Source organism: Syngnathus scovelli, chromosome 12 (assembly GCF_024217435.2).
Source record: "Syngnathus scovelli strain Florida chromosome 12, RoL_Ssco_1.2, whole genome shotgun sequence".
NCBI lineage: Eukaryota > Metazoa > Chordata > Actinopteri > Syngnathiformes > Syngnathidae > Syngnathus > Syngnathus scovelli.
Genome location: NC_090858.1, coordinates 4,353,660 through 4,373,220, shown reverse-complemented (window position 1 = coordinate 4,373,220; position 19,561 = coordinate 4,353,660). Strand labels below are relative to the sequence as shown.

General features: G+C 46.8%; 2 protein-coding genes across 6 annotated transcripts in view; one reads left to right on the top strand and one right to left on the bottom strand.

Annotated features, from left to right (window-relative positions):
- Window positions 1–253: 253 nt before the first annotated feature.
- Window positions 254–6,791, top strand: edrf1 (erythroid differentiation regulatory factor 1). 2 transcript variants are annotated; one of them, XM_049735753.1, is made up of 25 exons: window positions 254–615; window positions 747–964; window positions 1,116–1,182; window positions 1,256–1,381; window positions 1,454–1,578; window positions 1,650–1,788; window positions 1,871–1,975; window positions 2,045–2,166; window positions 2,232–2,343; window positions 2,411–2,558; window positions 2,626–2,737; window positions 2,815–2,926; window positions 3,010–3,291; window positions 3,366–3,437; window positions 3,540–3,687; window positions 3,753–3,944; window positions 4,023–4,223; window positions 4,293–4,508; window positions 4,580–4,806; window positions 4,887–5,045; window positions 5,122–5,271; window positions 5,334–5,487; window positions 5,563–5,678; window positions 5,791–5,945; window positions 6,017–6,791. In XM_049735753.1, exons 1-25 carry the CDS (start codon window positions 532–534, stop codon window positions 6,165–6,167), a joined length of 3,693 nt encoding a protein of 1,230 aa, XP_049591710.1. In that variant the 5' UTR covers window positions 254–531; the 3' UTR covers window positions 6,168–6,791. The 2 variants fall into 2 exon arrangements, with proteins under 2 accessions (XP_049591710.1, XP_049591709.1); XM_049735752.1 differs by having other exon boundaries at window positions 4,023–4,508.
- A 222-nt stretch (window positions 6,792–7,013) lies between these two features.
- LOC125978410 (disintegrin and metalloproteinase domain-containing protein 12) overlaps window positions 7,014–19,561 on the bottom strand; it is a 29,103-nt gene continuing 16,555 nt past the window's right edge. For 3 of the 4 annotated variants that reach the window (XM_068652564.1, XM_049735754.1, XM_068652567.1), the window contains 16 exons: window positions 18,999–19,070; window positions 18,763–18,932; window positions 18,597–18,681; window positions 17,780–17,928; window positions 14,859–15,036; window positions 12,596–12,685; window positions 12,299–12,494; window positions 12,097–12,205; window positions 11,824–12,022; window positions 11,676–11,753; window positions 10,650–10,758; window positions 10,291–10,429; window positions 9,997–10,111; window positions 9,073–9,336; window positions 7,918–8,093; window positions 7,014–7,819 (listed from right to left, as the gene is read on the bottom strand). In XM_068652564.1, coding sequence (XP_068508665.1) covers window positions 7,768–7,819; window positions 7,918–8,093; window positions 9,073–9,336; window positions 9,997–10,111; window positions 10,291–10,429; window positions 10,650–10,758; window positions 11,676–11,753; window positions 11,824–12,022; window positions 12,097–12,205; window positions 12,299–12,494; window positions 12,596–12,685; window positions 14,859–15,036; window positions 17,780–17,928; window positions 18,597–18,681; window positions 18,763–18,932; window positions 18,999–19,070 — 2,181 coding nt within the window. In that variant the 3' untranslated portion in view covers window positions 7,014–7,767. The remainder of the gene's footprint in view (window positions 7,820–7,917; window positions 8,094–9,072; window positions 9,337–9,996; window positions 10,112–10,290; window positions 10,430–10,649; window positions 10,759–11,675; window positions 11,754–11,823; window positions 12,023–12,096; window positions 12,206–12,298; window positions 12,495–12,595; window positions 12,686–14,858; window positions 15,037–17,779; window positions 17,929–18,596; window positions 18,682–18,762; window positions 18,933–18,998; window positions 19,071–19,561) is intronic. The other variant, XM_068652565.1, reaches the window with a different exon arrangement.

The window sequence follows — 19,561 nt, the reverse complement described above, 5'->3', positions numbered from 1 at the left end:
TCAGGAGTTCTTTCCAGGTCTTTCTAAGCGGAAATGAGAATATTCTCAACCGTTCTCGAACGATGGCCGATCAAGCACTTCCGGGTTCACGTTCTCGAGTTCAACAATTGTGTTTATGTTTAAAGCAGTATCAAATGAAATAGTATCATATAATATATTATTTTATGTATTTCTAAATGTTTTCATTTCATCTAAAACACAATTATTTCGGTTTTATAATAAAAGTTTTTTTTTTTTCTAGAAAGCGGAAGTCGCGTGTCATCATGAAACGAGACACCAGCGCAGGGTGAAGAGAGTCAGTCCAGTAGTTCGAGATGTGTTCACTGCACGAAGTTGGACAGCATGAAACAAAATTGTTTCCTTCGCCTTTTACCAGAATCCTGTGATGCAACGTGTCCTGTCTTGAGTGGCTATGGAGGGGCTTAGCACGCTAAGCTAGAAAACACCAACTTTTGCTACATCGCTGATCGAAGTGTTTTGACAGCTTCATAAAAAAAGCTTGTCTAGATTTTCTTTTTGGGACTGTCCACTATGAGCTCTTCAGATGAGTACAGAGAATCTGGGGATCATTCCCAGGAAGAAAGCATCATCTCCACGGTAGACAACAACAAGCATGTAAGTAGAAAGATCTGCTATGGTTGTGTTGGGAAATATTCATGCACTCTCTTCAGATGTTCACAACTTTTGCAAATTGTGGGATTCACCGATGTTCTTATTTGATTTGGCTTCATTTAACACGCACCCAGGACTCGGCTATATGCACGGGAAACAACAGCAGCAGTGAAATCAAGAGCCGGGCTGTGGTCAAGTACTGCGCCGCCCCGCCTCCCAGCACGTATGCCCTGCTGCAGGAGAAGACCGACCTCAAGCTGCCCCCCGCCAACTGGCTGCGAGAGAACCCTCAGCTGGGGACTGCTGGTACCACCGTGTTGGGCTCCAGCGGCAAGGGCAAGCCGTTTTCAAGGTAGCAAATCATTTGTGGTGGCCTAAAGAAACTGGGTGATGTTCTTTCCAGTTGATCAGAAGTTTCTCCACTAGATGGCAGTAGATGCATAATTAAGATGTCTACCTACATCCTGTTACACATTTAATCAAACATTTTTTTCCTGGGTCAGTTTTGGAATGGCGTACGACTTTATCGACTGCATCGGGGATGATGTGGACGTCGTATCAGATTCAGAGGTTCGTAGAGACAGACTGCATCTTCTCATACGTCCCTAAACATCCCGTTAATGCCAACCGTCCACCCCGGCAGAACATCAAGAAGCTGTTGAAGATCCCCTACAGTAAGTCACACGTCAGCATGGCCGTCCACCGTGTGGGTCGCACCCTCCTTTTGGACGAGCTGGACATCCAAGAGCTCTTCATGAGATCCTCACAGGTAGTGATTTGTTTGTTGACAATTTAATGGCATGAAAGAAAATAGCCTGAAAAAAAAAATTCTACTTTGTAGACGGGAGATTGGACGTGGTTGAAAGACTTTTACCAGCGCCTTATGGATCAAAAGTGGCAGAGAAAAAAGAAGAGCAAAGAGCATTGGTATCAGAAAGCCATCCTGTCAAAGTTCCTCTATTACAGGCGAGTTCTTCAACTTACTCAAGCAATAAAGATAAACTTGCCAGTTCATTAAACGTCTGCGTTCCTTGCAGTATTAATGGCGACGGCGCCGCCGAACCGGTCGCGGACAACTTGAACGACGACGAAGAGTGCGGGGCGCGGGAGTTTGGCTCCTCGTGGCCCACAACCTTCACCGGTTCTGACGCGGAAGAGACGGCTGCTTGTAAACAGGTAGATTAGTGTTGATAATTTGACATGACGACAAAGTCAATCACGTTTGATTGATCGTTTTTTTTTTATGGTCTCGTTTTAGGAACATGTCCCCATGGACAGCAAATTCGCTCTAGGCCAGGTGACTTCGGCGGCGTCGCAAGAGCAAAACCTCCCAGCGCTGTTTAACGAAGGCGAAAACAGTCAGGCAAGTTGGTGCGGTCAAAGCGGCCGCGATTTCACTTTGACAGTTAAACGTCTTTTTTGTTCTTTACAGGGTTTAAGAAACGACTTTGTGCGAAACATCATGTGGACCTTTGAGGACATTCACATGCTGGTTGGCTCCAATATGCCCATTTTTGGAGGGGGCCGCTATCCGGCTGTCAGCCTCAAACTTAGGTTGGAATGTGGTTGCTGGACTTTGACAAAAACGTATCATGTCCTAAGATGTTTTTATTTTTCAGGGACAACAATAAACCCATCAATATCCTGACGGGCATCGATTATTGGTTGGACAATCTGATGTGTAACGTCCCCGAATTAGTCATGTGCTTTCACGTCAACGGCATCGTTCAGGTAACATTGTTTCTCTTTGACGGCTCGCCTTTTTTTTTTTTTTTACGTTTTGATCCACGTGTTACAGAAATACGAGATGATCAAAACAGAGGACATCCCCCATCTGGAGAACTCGACTTTTTCCACCAGGGTGGTGAAAGACATCGCTCAGAACATTCTTTCTTTCCTCAAGTCCAACTGTACCAAAGAGGGCCACACCTATTGGCTTTTCAAAGGTAGCAGAATTCGCTTCAAAATGCGCGGTTATACTTTTAACGACCCCCTTCCCCGACGTATCATTAGCTAGCGGGAGTGACATCGTCAAGCTTTACGATCTTACGACGCTGTGCGAGGAGGCCGAAGAAGAGAAGAGCCACAATCCCTTCACGCTTCCCGTGGCTGTGCTGCTTTACAAGTAAGGAAACGTCTTCATTGGTTCCAAAAAGACGAGTGGGGGGGAAAAAAAAGGTCCCTAAATGCTTTGTACTTCAGAGTGGCATGCAACCTGATGCTCAACGCCCGAGAAAACAGAAAGCACTACGGCACAATCCGAACTCTGCTTTTAAACTGCGTCAAACTTCTGGACCAAGACAGACATCCTCAAGTAAGCTTTCCATCCACCACTGAGATACTTTTCTTTGAATTTGAAATTTGAAGCAAACCCGATCTCACCTTCTCCGCCCACAGATCATCGCCTCGGCCCACTACATGCTGTCAGAGCTTTTCCAGCTGGACGAGCCTCAAGAGGAAGACGAGGACGGGGGCGAGTCTTTCCGGGCCTGCGGCTCGGAGGACAGCTACAGTAACGATGACCGCGAAGAGGACGACGAGGACCTGGGGGATGACAGTGATGACAGTAGCGAGGAGAGGAACAGCCGCGCGCAGGCCGACAGCAAAGCCGTGGCTGTCATCCGATCTGTTGGAGAGCTGTCTGTCCCGGAGAAATATAAATCCACTCAGCTCATACGAGTCGGTGTCGTTTTTAATCGGATTTTGCATTCTCGCGACCTTTTCATTAAATATAATTTTTTTTGTCTCTGCAGCCAGGTTGCACTTTCCCCATCTCGCACGACAAAGAGGAACGATGCAGACATGTCCTCAACTATGTATTGAAGGCAAGTCTGCGGGATATTTACGAGACATCTCAAATAAATGCCCCCCCTGACAATATTTGAGCAAACATTTTTCAAAGATGTTCTCATTGAAATACCACACAGGGCCTGAAGGCAGTCGACAGCAGCATCAAGATGGAGAGCGACCTCCCAGCCGTGGACCCCAACACACCCATCCCTCTCAAGTACGAAGACGGAAACGCCGCTCGAAGCCGCTCCGTCGAGAAAGGCATCTCTCCTCTCCTGGAAAGAGGTCAGCATCTCATTTAGCATTAAAGCCGCAACTTTAGCTTCTCAACCTGACCTGCTCTGTTTCAGTGGTGCCGTCGCTGGTGGAGCAAAAGCATCCGACGCGCTCGGGCATGATCCCCGGCTCGTGGCAGCACCAGATGAAGCTGCAGCTCTTCCTCAAAGCCTCCAAGGCGTACTACGTGCTGTCGGACGCCGCCACCAACCTGCTGAAATACGGCCGCGCTCTGCGCTACATTAAGCTATCTCTGCAAAGCTACGGTACGCTAGCTAATCCAACTTCAGAAAAAAGGAATCATCACCGTTTAGCCACAATTTCTTCATCCTGTGTTGGTGCAGATGCCTACTGCTCCATTGGTGGTGCGCTCCACCCCCAAGTGCTGCTATTCCACAGCCACTGCCTCTCGCTATGCGGGGACATCCAGCTCATGTTGGCCCAGAATTCCAACAACAGAGCCGCGTACCAGGAGGAGTACGCCTACCAGACCAAAGAAGACCAGGAGATCTTACACAGCCTGAATAGAGAGAGCAGCTGCCAAGGTCAGCAACACACTCACAGTGGTCGCGATGGAGGCCAGGTCCTCACAATTCCTCTTTGGACCTCTTCAGCGTTCAACATGGCAAGCGATCTGGCCACGGACCCCGAGTACCAGCTGTTTGTAAGCGGCAAGTGCTACGAGGCCGCCTACGAGTTGCTTCTCTCGCACGCCTTGAAGGAGGAAGCCCAGGAGCAGCTGGCTCAGGTGCTCAAGCGGCTGGGGAACATCCGCAACGAGATGGGCGTCTACTACATGAACCAAGCGGCAGCCTTGCAGAGTGAGCAAGGTGAGACCACCGTTAAAACCCGAAGCGACGACGTCGCCGTTTCTAATCGGCGGTCGTTCTTAATTTGGCAGTCAAGACCTCGGTGTCGGCCGCCGAGCAGGAGCTGTGGAAAAAGAGCTTTGCCTTCTTTGAGAAGGGCATGAAGGACTTTGAGGCCATTGGGGACAGCACCAACAAGGCGCTGCTGCTGTGCAACACGGGCAAGCTGATGAGGATCTGCGCCCAGGCCCACTCGGGCATCTCCACGGATGACAGCAGAGGGGAGTTCTCCCCCGAAGAGGCGCTCTACTACCACAAGGTGGTGCTCAAGTCCTTCTCTTGCTCCCTCGGAATCATTTTAAATCTGTTTCTACAGTTCTGTCTTTTGACATTGACCAGGCCATAGACTACTACCTGCGTGCCATGAGGTCGTTGTCATGCCGACAGAACCACGAACCGGTTTGGGACAGCGTCAACTGGGAGCTGTCCACCACATATTTCACGCTGGCCACGCTTCTGCAGGACTACGCGCCTCTTTCCAGGAGGGCTCCGGAACAGGTTTTCATCTCGCTTGTTCGTTTTTCATTCCGAATCGACAACTAGATCTTCTCAATGAATCTTTTGTTTTCCTTAGATTGAGCGAGAGGTGACCGAGGCCATGATGAAATCACTCAAGTACTGCGACCTGCACACAGAGTCTGCCCGCCAGCCGCTGTACCAGTACAGGGCGGCCACCATCCACCACCGACTCGCCTCCATGTACCACAGCTGCTTCCGCAATCAGGTGGGCAAAAATATGGGCCTTAAGATCTACTTCAAAATTAACGTGCGTAAACGTGTATTTAGGTGGGGGATGAGCGCTTGAGGAAGCACCACCGGAGCCTGGCCGAGCTCCACTACAGCAAGGCTGTCAATTTGTTCCTCAGCCTCAAAGACGCGCCGTGCGAGTTGCTCCGAGCGCTACTGGAGAGGGTGGCTTTTGCAGAGTTCACCATGGCAGGTGCGCTCCCAAGCCATCTACGGTTTTGCTACAGGAATTTAGATTCCTCACCGCTACTTTTGTGTCTCGCCGCAGCTCTGAACAGCAGCGCGGCCAAGCAGAAGAGCCTGAATACTGCTCTGGAGATCATGGTGGAGACTCGCTGTGCCTTCCAGATCATTCACAAAGAACTACTTGAGGAGCAGACCGAGGTGTGTGGCAGACCTACTGGGTTCCCATCTTGTGACGTCATTAACGCATTTTGTTTGATATGGCCACAAGGTGGCATCACTGTGCCAACACACTGCTTTCTGTGATGTGCAGGCAAGCAACACAGCTCTTCCGGGACCTTCAGGCTGCTCTGCGGCCGGACTGAACGTCCAGGAAGTGGCCAAGCTGAGCGCTCTGTTCGAGTCGCGCTTCTCCGACCTGCTCCTGCAACTCATCAAGTGCATGACTAAAACCAAACGCAAACCCAGGTGAGCACCCCGGGCAAAAAATAAGTGCTTTTACGCCACAGCAGTGAGCCTGAGAATTTGTTGCCGTGCAGCAAAAAAGACGAAGAGCTCCTGCAAAGCTACAAGAACGTTTACTCCAAGCTGCTGCGCTGCGACAAGAACACGCCGCTGCTCGACCGCGTCGGCCTCTACGCCGAACTACTGCAGCAGCTCACACCGAACGCCGAAGATATGTTATCATGACCACACTGTAGAAGGTATTAGTAAATATTGGACTGAAAAGTTACCTGGACCTTTTTTCAAGATAGGTTTGAAGTTTCTACATGCACACATTTATAAGGATTTTCAGCTTTCAGGTAAAATTCAGATCAGATCAAACACAGCTCAAAATACTACAAAAATGACATGACCAAGATGGCTGGATACCATTTTTGTCTCTTATTTCCTGTCAAAAAAAGATTGCATTTGAATGATAGGAGCCATTTTGGGGCATTTGAGCCATAAGACAAGCCTTTCTGCAAAACCCAGTGAGGGTGTGACATTGCGGGCATCCCGCATTCAGGTATGTACGTGCATGACGTCCGCATGTTGTAAAAAATACTTTTCGGAAAAAAGATTGGCGACATCGCCTAATGGGTTTTGATTGTATAGAACCTGCTGCTATGTTTTGTAAAAGAGGCTTAAGAGGCCTTGGTTGCTTAATAACAACTTTGCTTATTCTTGATATCCAGACCTCACATTGGTGCTTTGATTGATTTTTTTTTTTCTCAATGTTGCTTCCTCAAAACCAAAACAGTGCAATTGTGTAAAAATGTGTTAATGTTGAGAATGTTTGCTGTGACATGGAAATAAACATTTTAGAACATGTTCATGCACTTTTATTTAACACCCTCTACCACCACCAGTGACCGTCCAGCAAATATAAAAGCTTACTTACAGGTTGTCGCTGTGATTGTAATAACTTGTCTTCTCCACAAGGTGGCAGTGTGGAACAAGGGCTTGTGAGATTTGGAAAAAATAATAGTAGTGCATCAATAGGGTTTCTACTACTCCACACACACTGACAATAGAAGTCACACACACATCCGATGACTTTTAATGGCTTTTGTTGCCTTTATGCAAATAAACAACAGACACGTTTAGGATGTACAAACGCCCATAAGGCAAAGTTGAACATGAATTGAGCACACTGTGACTTTTTCTACTCACACGCATCACTGAACACTGATGGAAAACGCAAAACGGAGTTCAAGGAGGAAACATCCAAAAGGCTGTGGAGACAAAAAGAACATTCTGCCTGACACAGAAAATACAGATGACATCATCACTTGGCAGTAAACTCCACAATAATTGGTGCCATTATGTATCCGTTACTTTGTGACAACAGTATCACGTGGAAAAAAAATTAAAATGTCTTAATTCATTTTTCATCCAATTGAATTCATGCTTTTTTTTTTTTTTTCCAAAGGCGAATAAACTTACTTGGTTCTTCCCCTTTTGTCTTTGCATCTGAGATTATAAAACACATTTTGCTTCCTAAATGTATAAAACACTTCTGACATAGACGTTCAATCTTCCTAGTGCGGAAGAGTGAGCACAAATAAAATAATAAATAGTCCATAGGTACCTGAGCGAGGACAAGATAGAGCACCGTTAAGTGGGAGAGCACCACTGACCATCATGTGATGTCTTTTTTTCTTTTTCGCCTCCAAAATTTCGAAAAAGCGTCACTCACAACCAGTCCTCTGGGCGTCCACTGTAAGCGTAACGTAACCAGTCCAACAGAGCCCTGGTAATGAATTAGTGCAAATAAAAGAGACTCCCTCCACCTGGGGGGAGTTGCTCAGCAGTTTTTGGGGCTCTTTGGTGGTCTGTAGGGCAACACTGGTGCGGGTCTGAAACCAACAACATCACATTTTTATTAGTCCTACATTTAAGAGCAACCACCAAGCTCATTATAAACTCGGCGTCGAACGATAAAGTCTGGACCGACCTGCTCGGTAACGGGATGGTGGGTGGTGTTTTGGGTACGGTGGGGATGGGGATGGGGAGTGGTCCTCTTCCAGAATTGTGAAGGCCCAACGCGGAGGTTCCATGACCCAGGCGAGCGCTTCGGCTCAGTGGGTCGGCGGGAAGCGGCTTCTGAGGAGGACTCGGCTTGTCAAAGTCCTGCGGACGACCGAGCAGTTCGGCTAGTTAGCTTTTTGGCAACGGATATTTGAAAAGACAATAAAGTAGGCAGTATTTTTTTTCTTTCTCTGGGTTCAGCGTTGGTTGTAACACTGAGTGTTCTGCACAAAGACGTGATTGGCCTTCAAAGGAGCCTTTCCCAATCACAAATATTAGCAGTGACAGAGGCGGAGTCACGTCTCACAATAAGCAGCTAAACACATTTCCCTCCGAGGGTTGCAGCTCGGCTCGCCCTCGCCGCCCTTTTTATTGAATCTCTCATCCGAGGTGTGACACATCATCTCTCGGCTTGATTAGAAGCCGACCAATCTGCTACCTGCGGCGTGTTTTGACACGCGTCCTTTTTAGGAGGCAGACGGCCACCTTTCAGATGGCTTAAATGCGCATTAAGTCCACGCGCCTCGATGCATCTTGGGAAATTATCGAGAGGTTTTGCATCATCACCGTGCTCACGATACAAATGTCTTAAAAATGAAACACACAAAGCGAATTAAGATTTGGAGCAACGACTCGAGCAGATTTATTCTCTCCATTGGCTTTCAATATTGCTGAATCGGCAAGTCTGCCGAGGCCAGGGAGGGGGAGGAAGGTGGTAATCAGGAGGCGGGTCTTTTGTTTTGGTGGGCAAGGAATCAGAATGCAGAGCGGAATGGGGCACTTTGCTATGCTCTTAAAATTGATGGATGGGAGGGAGTATTGGAGCCCAGTGAGGTCATTTAGGGCTGACAGAAGTTAACTTGTTATGATGGGTTGATGTAAAATGGTAAAAACGACGATTAAGAAAAGTATTTATTATAACTGTGGTTTGGCTCACTTCCTGTTTTTTGCAACTAAATTGGACATTATTTTTCTCAGGAGATCCTTGGCCAATTTGACAAAAATTTAAATGTATTCAAATATGCGTTTTAAATGCATTATAAATGGTATGCTAAAAAAATGGATATTTTTGTAGGCGTACCTGCTGGCCCAGTCGGTAGGACGCGGGCCGGCGGGGGAGACTGAGGAAAGGCGGCACGGCGGGCGGCGGCAAAGCCTCGGCACGACGGTCGGCTGTTGGCAGCCTGTGACGGGCTGGCAGAGGAGGCAGGGTGGGCTGGCCCACGCTGAGCGACACGGGCATGGGCTGGCTGATGTGCAGCGGCTGATAAAGCGGCAGGCGGCGCAGGCTGTGCGAGTGGAACTTGTGAGGCGGGAGAAGAGGCTCGGCACTCAGGAGGGACGGCTGGGCGGAAAAACACGACATCGCTTTGTGATTGACACAGAGATCCTTGTTTTTGCTATAAATATAAACCAGATGATTAATTGCTGCTGAGACCACACTATCGAAACTCTTTCACATCCAACTACACACTCTCAATAGGTGTTCCCCAGGGCTCTATCCCGGGGCCCCTGCTCGTTATTATCAACACCCCCTCCCCCTCACTTTTTGTAAATCCAGAATCCAATTTAATGCCTTCACGGATGACATCAAGCCTGACACACCCTGCTAACCAAACATCTCTTTTCCATCTTCCTCCCTCACCTCATGCTTGTCCTCAACAACTCAATGATCCCCGATGACATCATGAAGTCGAGTACATACGAATCCACTCGTGTGAACGAGTGCATGTCATAAAAGTTTATAACATTCGAGGTGATGTTCAAAAAGTCGACGCTCTGCTCCAACACGGCCCAACGAAATCTCGCTCACACGAATGCTTGTATCAAATCCCAGAGCAGTCGGTAACAAATCCTGAGTGTCCTTATTAAAATGCATTTTCATTGGCTGCTGCCAACATTAAAGAAGCTTTTGGGAGCTCATAACGGAATGTGTCTCCATCAACCTCATTCATATTTCTATTTCGGAGAGTCTGAATCGATGACACGCTTCAATCGGACTCACTTTGTAAATGCCGGCGCCCAGTCCACAGGGCTTGGGAGGAGCTTTGCGTTGCGGGGCTGGTCTGCACGTGAACTGGGTCCTGGCTGGACTGGTGGGCCGCTTGGCCTCGATGGATCTGTAAAAGGTCATGAAAAGGTCAGATAGATCACCTAGACATATTTTATGTGGTGTGAGTCAGTTTTACATTTAAAACAACTAATAATTGTGTGCTGCTTTTTAAATGTCTTGCAAAATTAAGGCAGGTATACTTGTTGGTAATTTTTTTCTAAGAAAACAGTGTTTTTGTGGTTTTACCTGAGCTTCTCCAAAGTGCTCTTCCTGTGGGTGAAGAGCAGTCGCAGCAGGGTCTTCCTCTTGAGGAAGACGAGGCCGCTGGCCAGCAACAGCCCGCTGGCGGCCACCAGGACGCTCACGATGACCAGCACGCTGTCGGCTGACGCCACATGCAACAAAGCGCACATCAATGCACACGCGTCTACGGCCACACCGGGGGGACATGAGCGTTGAAAGCGAGTCATCGTTTCGCCATGAGTCATAATCTTCAGAAAAGTAGAGCGGCCAATTGGGAGTTATGTTATTCCAAGAAATTCAAAGCGTAACCGCGAGGAAAAAGATGTTAAACATAACAGCTGTGTCTGAGTGATGAAATCTACCTGCCAGTCTGGTCGGGCCGCTGTCGATGCTCCCGCCGAAGCCGGCGCCGTCGCAAAATGGCGGCGCCCAGTGTGCTTCGCAGTGACAGTTTTTCTTGTTGTTGCACACCTGCAAGGGATAGAATACAGTTTTAGATATTTGGATTTTTACCTGATATTTAATAATGATAACACTCCATTACAAACGACTCGTGCTAGCACTGTGGCTAACGCCTGCTAATGCTAGCTTAATATTGCTTACGCCTGCTAATGCTAGCTTAATATTGCTGGCGCTGCTATTTTGTTGAAGGATGCCAAAATTGCCATGGGAGATGATTTTGTGTCATTCACAGGAATGTCAAATTTGAAAAAAGTAACTCAACACGTGTCTGTAAGTCACATCAATGAAAAAAACATGCGCAAAAGGGAGTCCGGCCCTTGTAAGCGTGAGGGGGCTTCTCATCGATCCAGGCGGATTCCCGAGTGAGCTGTCAATGTGATGTCGAGGGGAGGAGCGAGGAGGTGACTGAGGGGGAGTCACGCAGCTGCACACACGATGGATGCGAGATGTTCGCGAGGTATACCGAGGGAGGTTTGAGGAACGGCAGCTTGATGTCTTCATGTTCCTCCAGAGCCAGTCGAAGCTCGCCTCCTCCTATAGCTGATGTCAAGTAAGCTCTAACAAGAAATGTAGACGCTGCAGTGTCTATTGTATCATTATTTTTTTTGATGTTTTACTTTTTACCATGTGTAAGAACCAGCATAGAAAGTCGTGGAAATATTAGCCACCAAGGTAGGACGGCTAAGGGGTCATTATTTCACTCAACAGAGATGGACGGCTTTTAAAATCAATTTAGGCTCTGACAAACTTTGCTAAGAAGAGCAAAAAAAAAAGAGGCTATAAAGTGGGACATAATGTCAACAACACGCTTTTAATTTGCCAAATTACTACATTGATTAAACGGGAGACTTGCTCGAGAGTCAATTAGAGTGTAAGACAGGCTGCGGCCCCATTAAATATTGAGCCGGCGGCTAATTTGCACTCACCCCACGTCCGTTGCACTTTCCCGAGCACTCGTGAACGCCGAAGACGCTGACGTTCTGACACTGGCGATTAAGACACACCTGCCGAGAGGAGAAAAAAAATGTTTTGGTTAATTATTATTATTATTTGGTGCATTTTATGAGAACTCACCCTCCCGTCTCCGCATTTAGTGCCAGCCAGAACCAGACCCGGGTCGGGCATGTCGTCCCCAAGGTAAACGTGCGTCCCTCGACACAGGATCCGACCGCCTTCCTGGAGCGGGATGTTAGTTTCGATTGAAACGGCGTTGGTGCCGATCACTGGCCGGTTGGCGCCGCCCTGGCACTGGATTTTACCGCACTTTGCATCCCTGGATATGACGACAAAAAGAGATATAGATATAAAAATAACTTAAGCATGAGGTTTGAAGCTGCAGAAACCCACCTAGCATCACATTTAGCAAAGGAGCCTTTGGAATCCTTCCCGCAGTTCCCGTAAGGATCCCCCGCCGAGTTGACTCGCTCAAAGCAGATCCCCGGCGCGGGCTTGGCTCCTGCGCACGAGACGGCACAGGTTCAAACGTAAGACACAAAGAGGGCTGTTCAAAAGCCAAGGTACGAAAAAAAAAATTAGAACAACAATCGACCTGGACCCCACAGGGTGATGCACTGCTGCTCGTGGGTCTGGCAGATGCCGTTGTAGCAGTAACCCTCCACGGCGTGGCAGGCGTGGCCGTCGTGAAGGTAAACGTTGGCTGGGCAGTGGGAGTCGGCGCCCGTGCAGAACTCGGGGAGGTCGCAGGAGTTGCCGGACTCGCGACACATGGTGCCTGCCGGTTTGAGCTGGAAAAAAAAAATCAAATATTAATCAATTTTTTTTTAATGAACCCTCAATTGATAAAAATAATTGTATCTTTTGTCAAGCTAATGAGTGGAAGTGTCACCTGGCAGTTGTCGCAGCATTGTCCGTGGGCGCACACGGCGTCTCCTTTCAGCGTGCACGTTGTGGCGTTGCAGCACGGATTCAAACATTCCTTTGGGGACAAAGCAGGAAGTCAACAAGATGAAAAATAAACATCAGAAGTCATACTTGCTCTCATTTCACAGGATTTTCTGATATGGTGGCAACCAAAATACATTTCCGAGCGGATAGCAAAAGTCTACACACCCCTGTTTAGATGTCAGGGTTTCCGCCATTCTGCATGAATATTGCTTAATGTGAAACTGATACATTTAAAAAAAAAAAAAAAAAAACTTGGGACCGACCGCTGTGTTAATCGGAACGTGGACCTGATCTCCACTCACGCCAAGAGCAAAGCTGGCGTTGTTTCAGGGTTTGATCTGTTAGAACTACATCAAGGTCTCATATGTTTTACATTTGGGACTCGTGGAGGGAGCCCTTGTTGGATTTTGGACAAAACCTAAATTGGGAGTGCAGACCTCTCTCTCTGGAGATCTTCAAGTGTGATGTGACATAAACTGACTCGGCCTACGGTGGACAGAACATTTTGAGGCGAAGATTCTCCACGGTGACAACCCCCCCCGTCCCTCCCCTCCAAAAAGAAGCCAAAAGACCCCGGGGCGATTTTTATCTTTTATTAGATGCCAAAACACATCAGCTTTATTTCTCCGAGTAAGTCACGCATCGCGCCATCACGCAAAAGAATTTAACTCGCTTTCGTGGTCTTGGTGCAGATGTTAGGTGGGTCTCGGAGGTAACGCAGAGAAGCGTCGCGGGCCGACAGCTGAAAGGAGAGGGACTGTTTATCTCTCGGCCCTGACAGAAGCCTTTTTGTTTACAGAGGACACAAAAGGCGGCTTTCATCTCCTCGTATGAGCGCGCTTGCACATCAAACAGGCAGCGACATTATGCACAAAATGACACCGCAAACTTAAGTCGACAATTCGTCCCATAGCAAATAGAGCAGCACTTTGACTTTATATTTCCGCACATCAAACCGATTCAAAATGCCGTGCGTCTGTTGTGGACCACCTCAAAAACTCATCTACCATAATGATTAATATTAAAAAAAAAAAAATCATTCTACAAAAGAGTTTTTATCACCAAATGCAAATTTTTGAATGCTTTGATTATCGTGAACAGTACCGTATGTCATTCTTCTAATATTCCGAAAAGAAAGAATCCGAAGGGCATTTTATGAACACAACATTTCGTGAATGAATAATGCATGAATGATAATGACGAGCAGTCGTGTGTTTTTGGTATAGAAGATTGAAATTACAATTGTTCAGCCTCGAGGGAGGTCCGTACTCAATGGGGGGCCGATCCATTAGTTAAAAAAAATAAATAAAAATGCTGCGATGATCAATCATCTTACAGCTTGTGCCTGAGTCGCCTTTTACGACACGGGCTTCTGCGCCAACAAGGTGCCCCCCCCGCATTGTGTACGAGATGGATTCGCGCATCGGTGCTTGCTCGTGTGGTGGCGGCGAAAACCGGGGAAAGTTTATTTCGGCCTGGACCCGATCAAACTTTCCCTTTTTGTCACACCACTGGAGAGCGACTTGATGAATGGTCCTGTGACTGGGGAATGACACCAGCACAATAGCCTGTCACACCGGTGACTGAGCATCGGACGGCGGGGTTCGCACAAGGTGGCGTGGAAGGAAAATTCTTGGAAAGCACAACTGGCGTGGCTAGCTGTTCTTTTTTTTTTTTAATACATTTATAGTGAGTCACAATAACTGTCAAAGTGAGGCGAAACTGCAAAATTGATGTTAAACCAACGTCTATGCTAATTTCTGTTAGCCGATTAACAGCATTTTGCATTACATGTTAGCATGATGCTAATGGACTTTCGTTAGAAGTGATTGGCTTCCTTCTTTGACTTAATTTTGGCTTTATTTTAATTTCATTGCGCAGTACGTTACTTATTTTCTATTCATAAATACGATAACATCCAGGCCAAGTTCCGTTATTATATGATAGCATGAAGCTAACAGACTTTTGATGGGTGAAATTATATGACTGGATTAAATATTTTAGTTTGTTGTACCCTTGCTGTTTGTTGCTGCTCCATGTGTGTATAAGTAACATATTTTTAAAAGATTTATAATTACTGCAATATTCATGTTTATTTCCATTCGCCATTTTACGACATTGAATGTTACGATGTTTAATTCTCTTGTTTATGTCAGTTTTGCTGACTTTTCATATTCCCTGAGGAAATGGTATTGTTTCTTTACCTCGGGCTCCCCGCAGTCACACTCCTCCCCTTCCTCCACGTAGCCGTTGCCGCATTTCTGGCCGCCGTAGAGCACCTTGACCTCGGGCATGTTATCCAGACACATGCCCACGCCTTTCTCCAGACTGGCAGCGAGGTCCTTCTTGCTGCACGTACTGAACACCGTGGGGAACGGATACCTAGTGGGGGTAAAGTCGAGTCAAGGTTGATGACAGCGGGGACATGCAGACCAACGATGATTCAAAATTCAGTATGCTGTTGACATTTGGAATTCAATGGAGAAGATTTCCAGTGCTTATGAATTCAAAACAGTCCATTAAAATTCGCAGGAAGCAATTTCGCTGTACACAGTGTTTACTTATTATTTATACCATTTATTATTTGTATAGGACACGGAGCCCTGTTTCTGTTTGTGTTCAGGACATTTTGAATATAAAAATATTGTCTTGGTGTCAATCTCAGTGCCAAGATTCATTCTATCCATCTATAGCATGATATATATATATATATATTTTTTTTAATGAGTAGAGCACGGGTCAACTTACGCTTGTTCAAGGAATAGACAATTTTTAAAAGCGTCTCCCAAGATGTACTCTATTTGGAGCGGCTCCATGTCGAACGTGTTTATTATGACAGCTGAGGCCAGCGGCTAAAGAAAACGAGCCAAGCAGAAAGTGTCGACTTCCTCGGATAATATTGGCTTGAAGCCCCGCGGCGTCTGCAGGTGTATCGTTTGCCCGAGCGGAACTAATTTGGCTGAGCACAACAATTAGACGCTTTTTAATTAGCCGGTCCCTTTTTCAGTCACTGTGAAAATAAAACCAGGCTGAAGATAATATCTCACTCATTTTGTAGTGAGTGCTTTTTCTTTATAAGTCCAAAACAATCCATTGAGACACTGAAAGTTCTCTAAACTTCTACATCTTGCTGATAAACGTACGACTAGACAAAGACGTGAGGTAAATCTTTAAAGGGAGGCGAAATAAAAGCACCCTGTCACCTGATTGACAGCTCCAGGCTTGAGACGGATGAGAGGGGAAAGTGCTTTTTGCCGCTGACTGCGCTGCCGAGTGACAAATATTTAGTCCCGGCTAACAAGAGGAGACATGTCTGACCTTTTAGCAAATGTTAGGCTACGACACCACTGGGAGGTTTTACTGATTAAAAGAAAGGACACGTTGTGCAAACACCGGGATGTCTTCGGGGAATTTGATCCATCATGCTTAATCTCAATGTGACACAATTTGACAGCTTTCTTTTTTTTTTTTGTTGCACAGTTGGACATTAGTAATGCTGCTCTTGAAGTTGAATAAATGTCTGCCTGTCATCGCGTCGACGAATTTCATCATCAAGGCCTGTCGTGAAGACACACTGGTTTCTTTCCACCGATACTAAGCACCGATACTACGAAGTAATTTTGATACAGAAAAAGTTTAAAGACTATGTATATCCCAATACAGATTTTTTCCTTGTGTGAATTAATTTTCTACTCTTCTAATTTCCTGATTGTAAAACAGAAAATACAACGTGTAGGCAGGCGTAGAAGAAGAAATAGAAGATGCTAGGCTAACTGTTAGCTCATGTGGTAACTCCATTTGTTCTATTATTGTGGGGGGGTGCTCCTATCTGGTCCGATTTATCAATTATGAATCCAAGCCTCGTTTCCCCGTTTGACTCGTCGGCTCAGTGTGCCGAGGATTAAAAGCACCTCTCGGATCCTGATCCTTCATCCTGATTTCAGCCGGCAGTGCCACCGATAATCACATCATTTGGATGTAAGATCGTCCCCTCTTCCCCGTGAGCAAGTTTAAAGTGGGAGAATCTCTCCCAAAAAAAAGACAAAAAAGAAGCCCAGTACAAATTGTGGGATCAGAACCAGCCTGCAATATTTAGTGTATGACCTCATCATCACAGATGAACTCTTTGGAAACAAAAATGGAGAGCGCTATGGCTTCTTTGAATAATTCATCAGCACTGTGACTCATGCTGCCGTGTTTAGATCATCTCATCATTCCTCGCGAATGCCCGCCGTGACTCCACTTGTCCCGATGAGGAAGAAGACATAAGTCAGAAATGTCACTACGACTTATTTGTTTGTCTCCTCAAAAGGTATTTTAAGTTCATTCGTGGCGGTTATTGTTCATTGGCGGGTTCGTTTCGTATTTTCTGGCATTTTTAAATGATGTGTCCGCAAGGCTGAATTAAGATGGCTTGTGTTTGATGACAACTCAAAGGTTGAGAAAAAAACTACTAGATTTAGAATTTTTTTTGACAGATTTTAAGTTATGCACAAATTTCTGCATTCATGGGGTCAAATGGGGGACATGAAAAGCTGACGGACAAAAACAAAAATTCAGACCCAAAAAAAATATCGGATATACTACAAAAACCAAAGTTCCACTATATTATCCACTACGGTTGCTTCAATACGTTTCAAAAACCGGGTGGAATATTGGAGTCCGGTTCGTTTTGCCGGTGTCGTGGCATGCCGCCAGGGCAGAACTTCCAAGGCGGGAGTGAAAATCTCTTGTTGCACTCTGGACTGCCTTATCAGCTTTGCTGTTTGCTAACATGAGAGGCCATCGCTCGCGGCCGCATTGTTATCTCGATAACCCAGGCGATGTGGGCAGAATCGCAAAGCAGCTGCTTCAGTCTCGTGTGTGTGCGTGTGTGTGTGTGTGTGTGTGTGTGCTTGTGGCTGCCTTGCGATAAGAGCGATTACAGCATGTAGTGAATCCGCAGCATCATTTACGAAAGAAAATGAGCTAGTCTGACTTCATTCATCTTTTTAAATAAGACATATTAAGCTGTTTATCAGGAAATATAGCACAGATTATAAAGCCATTTTTCTTGTCAAGCGATTTTCATGGCTGACGAGTGACGGAAAAAATTTGGGCTGAGCCATTCAAGATGATGTCTCACCCCGTGGATGGTGTCATGATGCAGCCGCCGCGGTCCACCGTCATCCTGCAACCGCAGCCGCGCTCCGGCGTGTCGTGATTCATGCCGAAATTGTGACCCAGCTCGTGAGCTAACGTCACGGCCGCGCCCAGCGGGTTCTCCGAGTGATCCTGTGACAAAGGTCAAAATAAATTATATATACAATGAATGTAGCGTCAATTGAAAAAGATAATGTGGTTGCAAAAGTGTGCACACCCTCATCTATAATTTCAATGCAGTCAAATTGACCCGATATTTATTTTATTTTTTTTTCCAAGAGGTGTTTTTCCTCTCTTGTGACTGGCTTTTAATCTTCACGGCAGCCATCTGCCACGAGTAAAGGAACGGGGACGAAAAACATCTGGAGAAGGCTCTGGCCCGAGAAGACACATCTATTAACGGGGAGGGCAGGTCCATCTGGGTCTATGCCTGATGGCATGGAACAGATAACCACTTGGCGATCTGGCACGGCCGGACAGCCGGGACCGCGCTGGCAGCTCATTTTAACACGGGGGCTGGCCGAGAAAATACGTCGCGATCGGAATGAGATGTGGCACCGAACATTTATCATAAAAATGTAAATGCATTTTTTTTTTTTGGTGGTGGTGGATGAAAACACCTCATCACAAATTGAACGACCGGGCGAACGGCAAGGTCGTTCCACCTGCCCGCCTTCTATGGAATAATATTTCTTACAGCGTGCTGTCAGGATGTGTACGTATGCGCTCACGGCGAAGAGTCAACACCTTTTCGGATGAATGCAACGCGACACGGAAAGGGGGGAGGAGCTAAGGCTCACCATGACGATGCCGCCGGACTGCTCGACCGTGCACATGCTCATGATGGGCGCCATGCCGATGGTGGTGCCTTGGAAGTAGACCCCGCTGGAAAAAAGTCATCAGTTATTTAGAAAGGGAAAAATTGTGTCAGAAAAATAAACTTTTGGAGGCACCAGGCCGACTCACCTTATGAGCTGAGCATTGTCGTGAGGTTTCTGGGACAGCAGCTTGACTTTGCGCCAGTCGAGGAATTCGTGAAGGGTGGCGAAGGGATCCTGTGTGACGGGACACTTGTCGTGGTCGCTCCACACCTCCAGACCCACCAAGGCGACGCGGATGTTCAGCACTCGGTAGAACTTAATGAAAGAAGAAGAAGCTTTTAAAGAAATGTTCGGCTTCGGCTCATATTGTGCAGTTTGTACCTTGTCCACATAATTGGCAATTTCGGCAAGTCTCTGCTTGACCTTCTCCACGTCACCACCTTGTTTATGAAACTAGACAAAGAAGCAGAACATTATTATAGGTCGAACTGACTGCAGTTAAAAACAGTTTCGCTCCCTCCTGCCCGACGTTGTGAGAAGAGTCATTGGCGTGAACGTGTGAGAAAATTTGCCTCCGCTCATCCAGCAGAGTATTTTGCGAGGTCAGATGTCATGTGTGTGGCTAACTCTCTCTCTTCTGGTTCTAGTCCCGATTGTTGACAGGCTCGAGGTCAGAGCTTGATATTCCTTTGGGCTCGCTGATATTAGCACAAGCAGGAGGAAAGCCAGCGTAGATCTTTTTCCTGTCTGCTCACTCCGCTGGGGAGTCATTTCCTGTCAAGCCGCTGGCACCAAAGCACACAGCTTGTTGCACACTGACCTATATCTGCAGCTCCGCTCTTCATACTATATCACCCCCTCCTCCCCCCGCTACACACACACACACACACACACACACACACACACACACACACACACACACACACACACACACACACACACAC

What these genes read in the sequence shown, in the direction of transcription:
- edrf1 (XM_049735752.1), top strand. Translation starts at nt 532, where the DNA reads ATGAGCTCTTCAGATGAGTACAGAGAATCTGGGGATCATTCCCAGGAA. An exon ending in ACGTCAACGGCATCGTTCAG is followed by an intron (nt 2,344 to 2,410) that starts GTAACATTGTTT and finishes CACGTGTTACAG; the next exon opens with AAATACGAGATGATCAAAAC. An exon ending in AAAACCAAACGCAAACCCAG is followed by an intron (nt 5,946 to 6,016) that starts GTGAGCACCCCG and finishes GTTGCCGTGCAG; the next exon opens with CAAAAAAGACGAAGAGCTCC.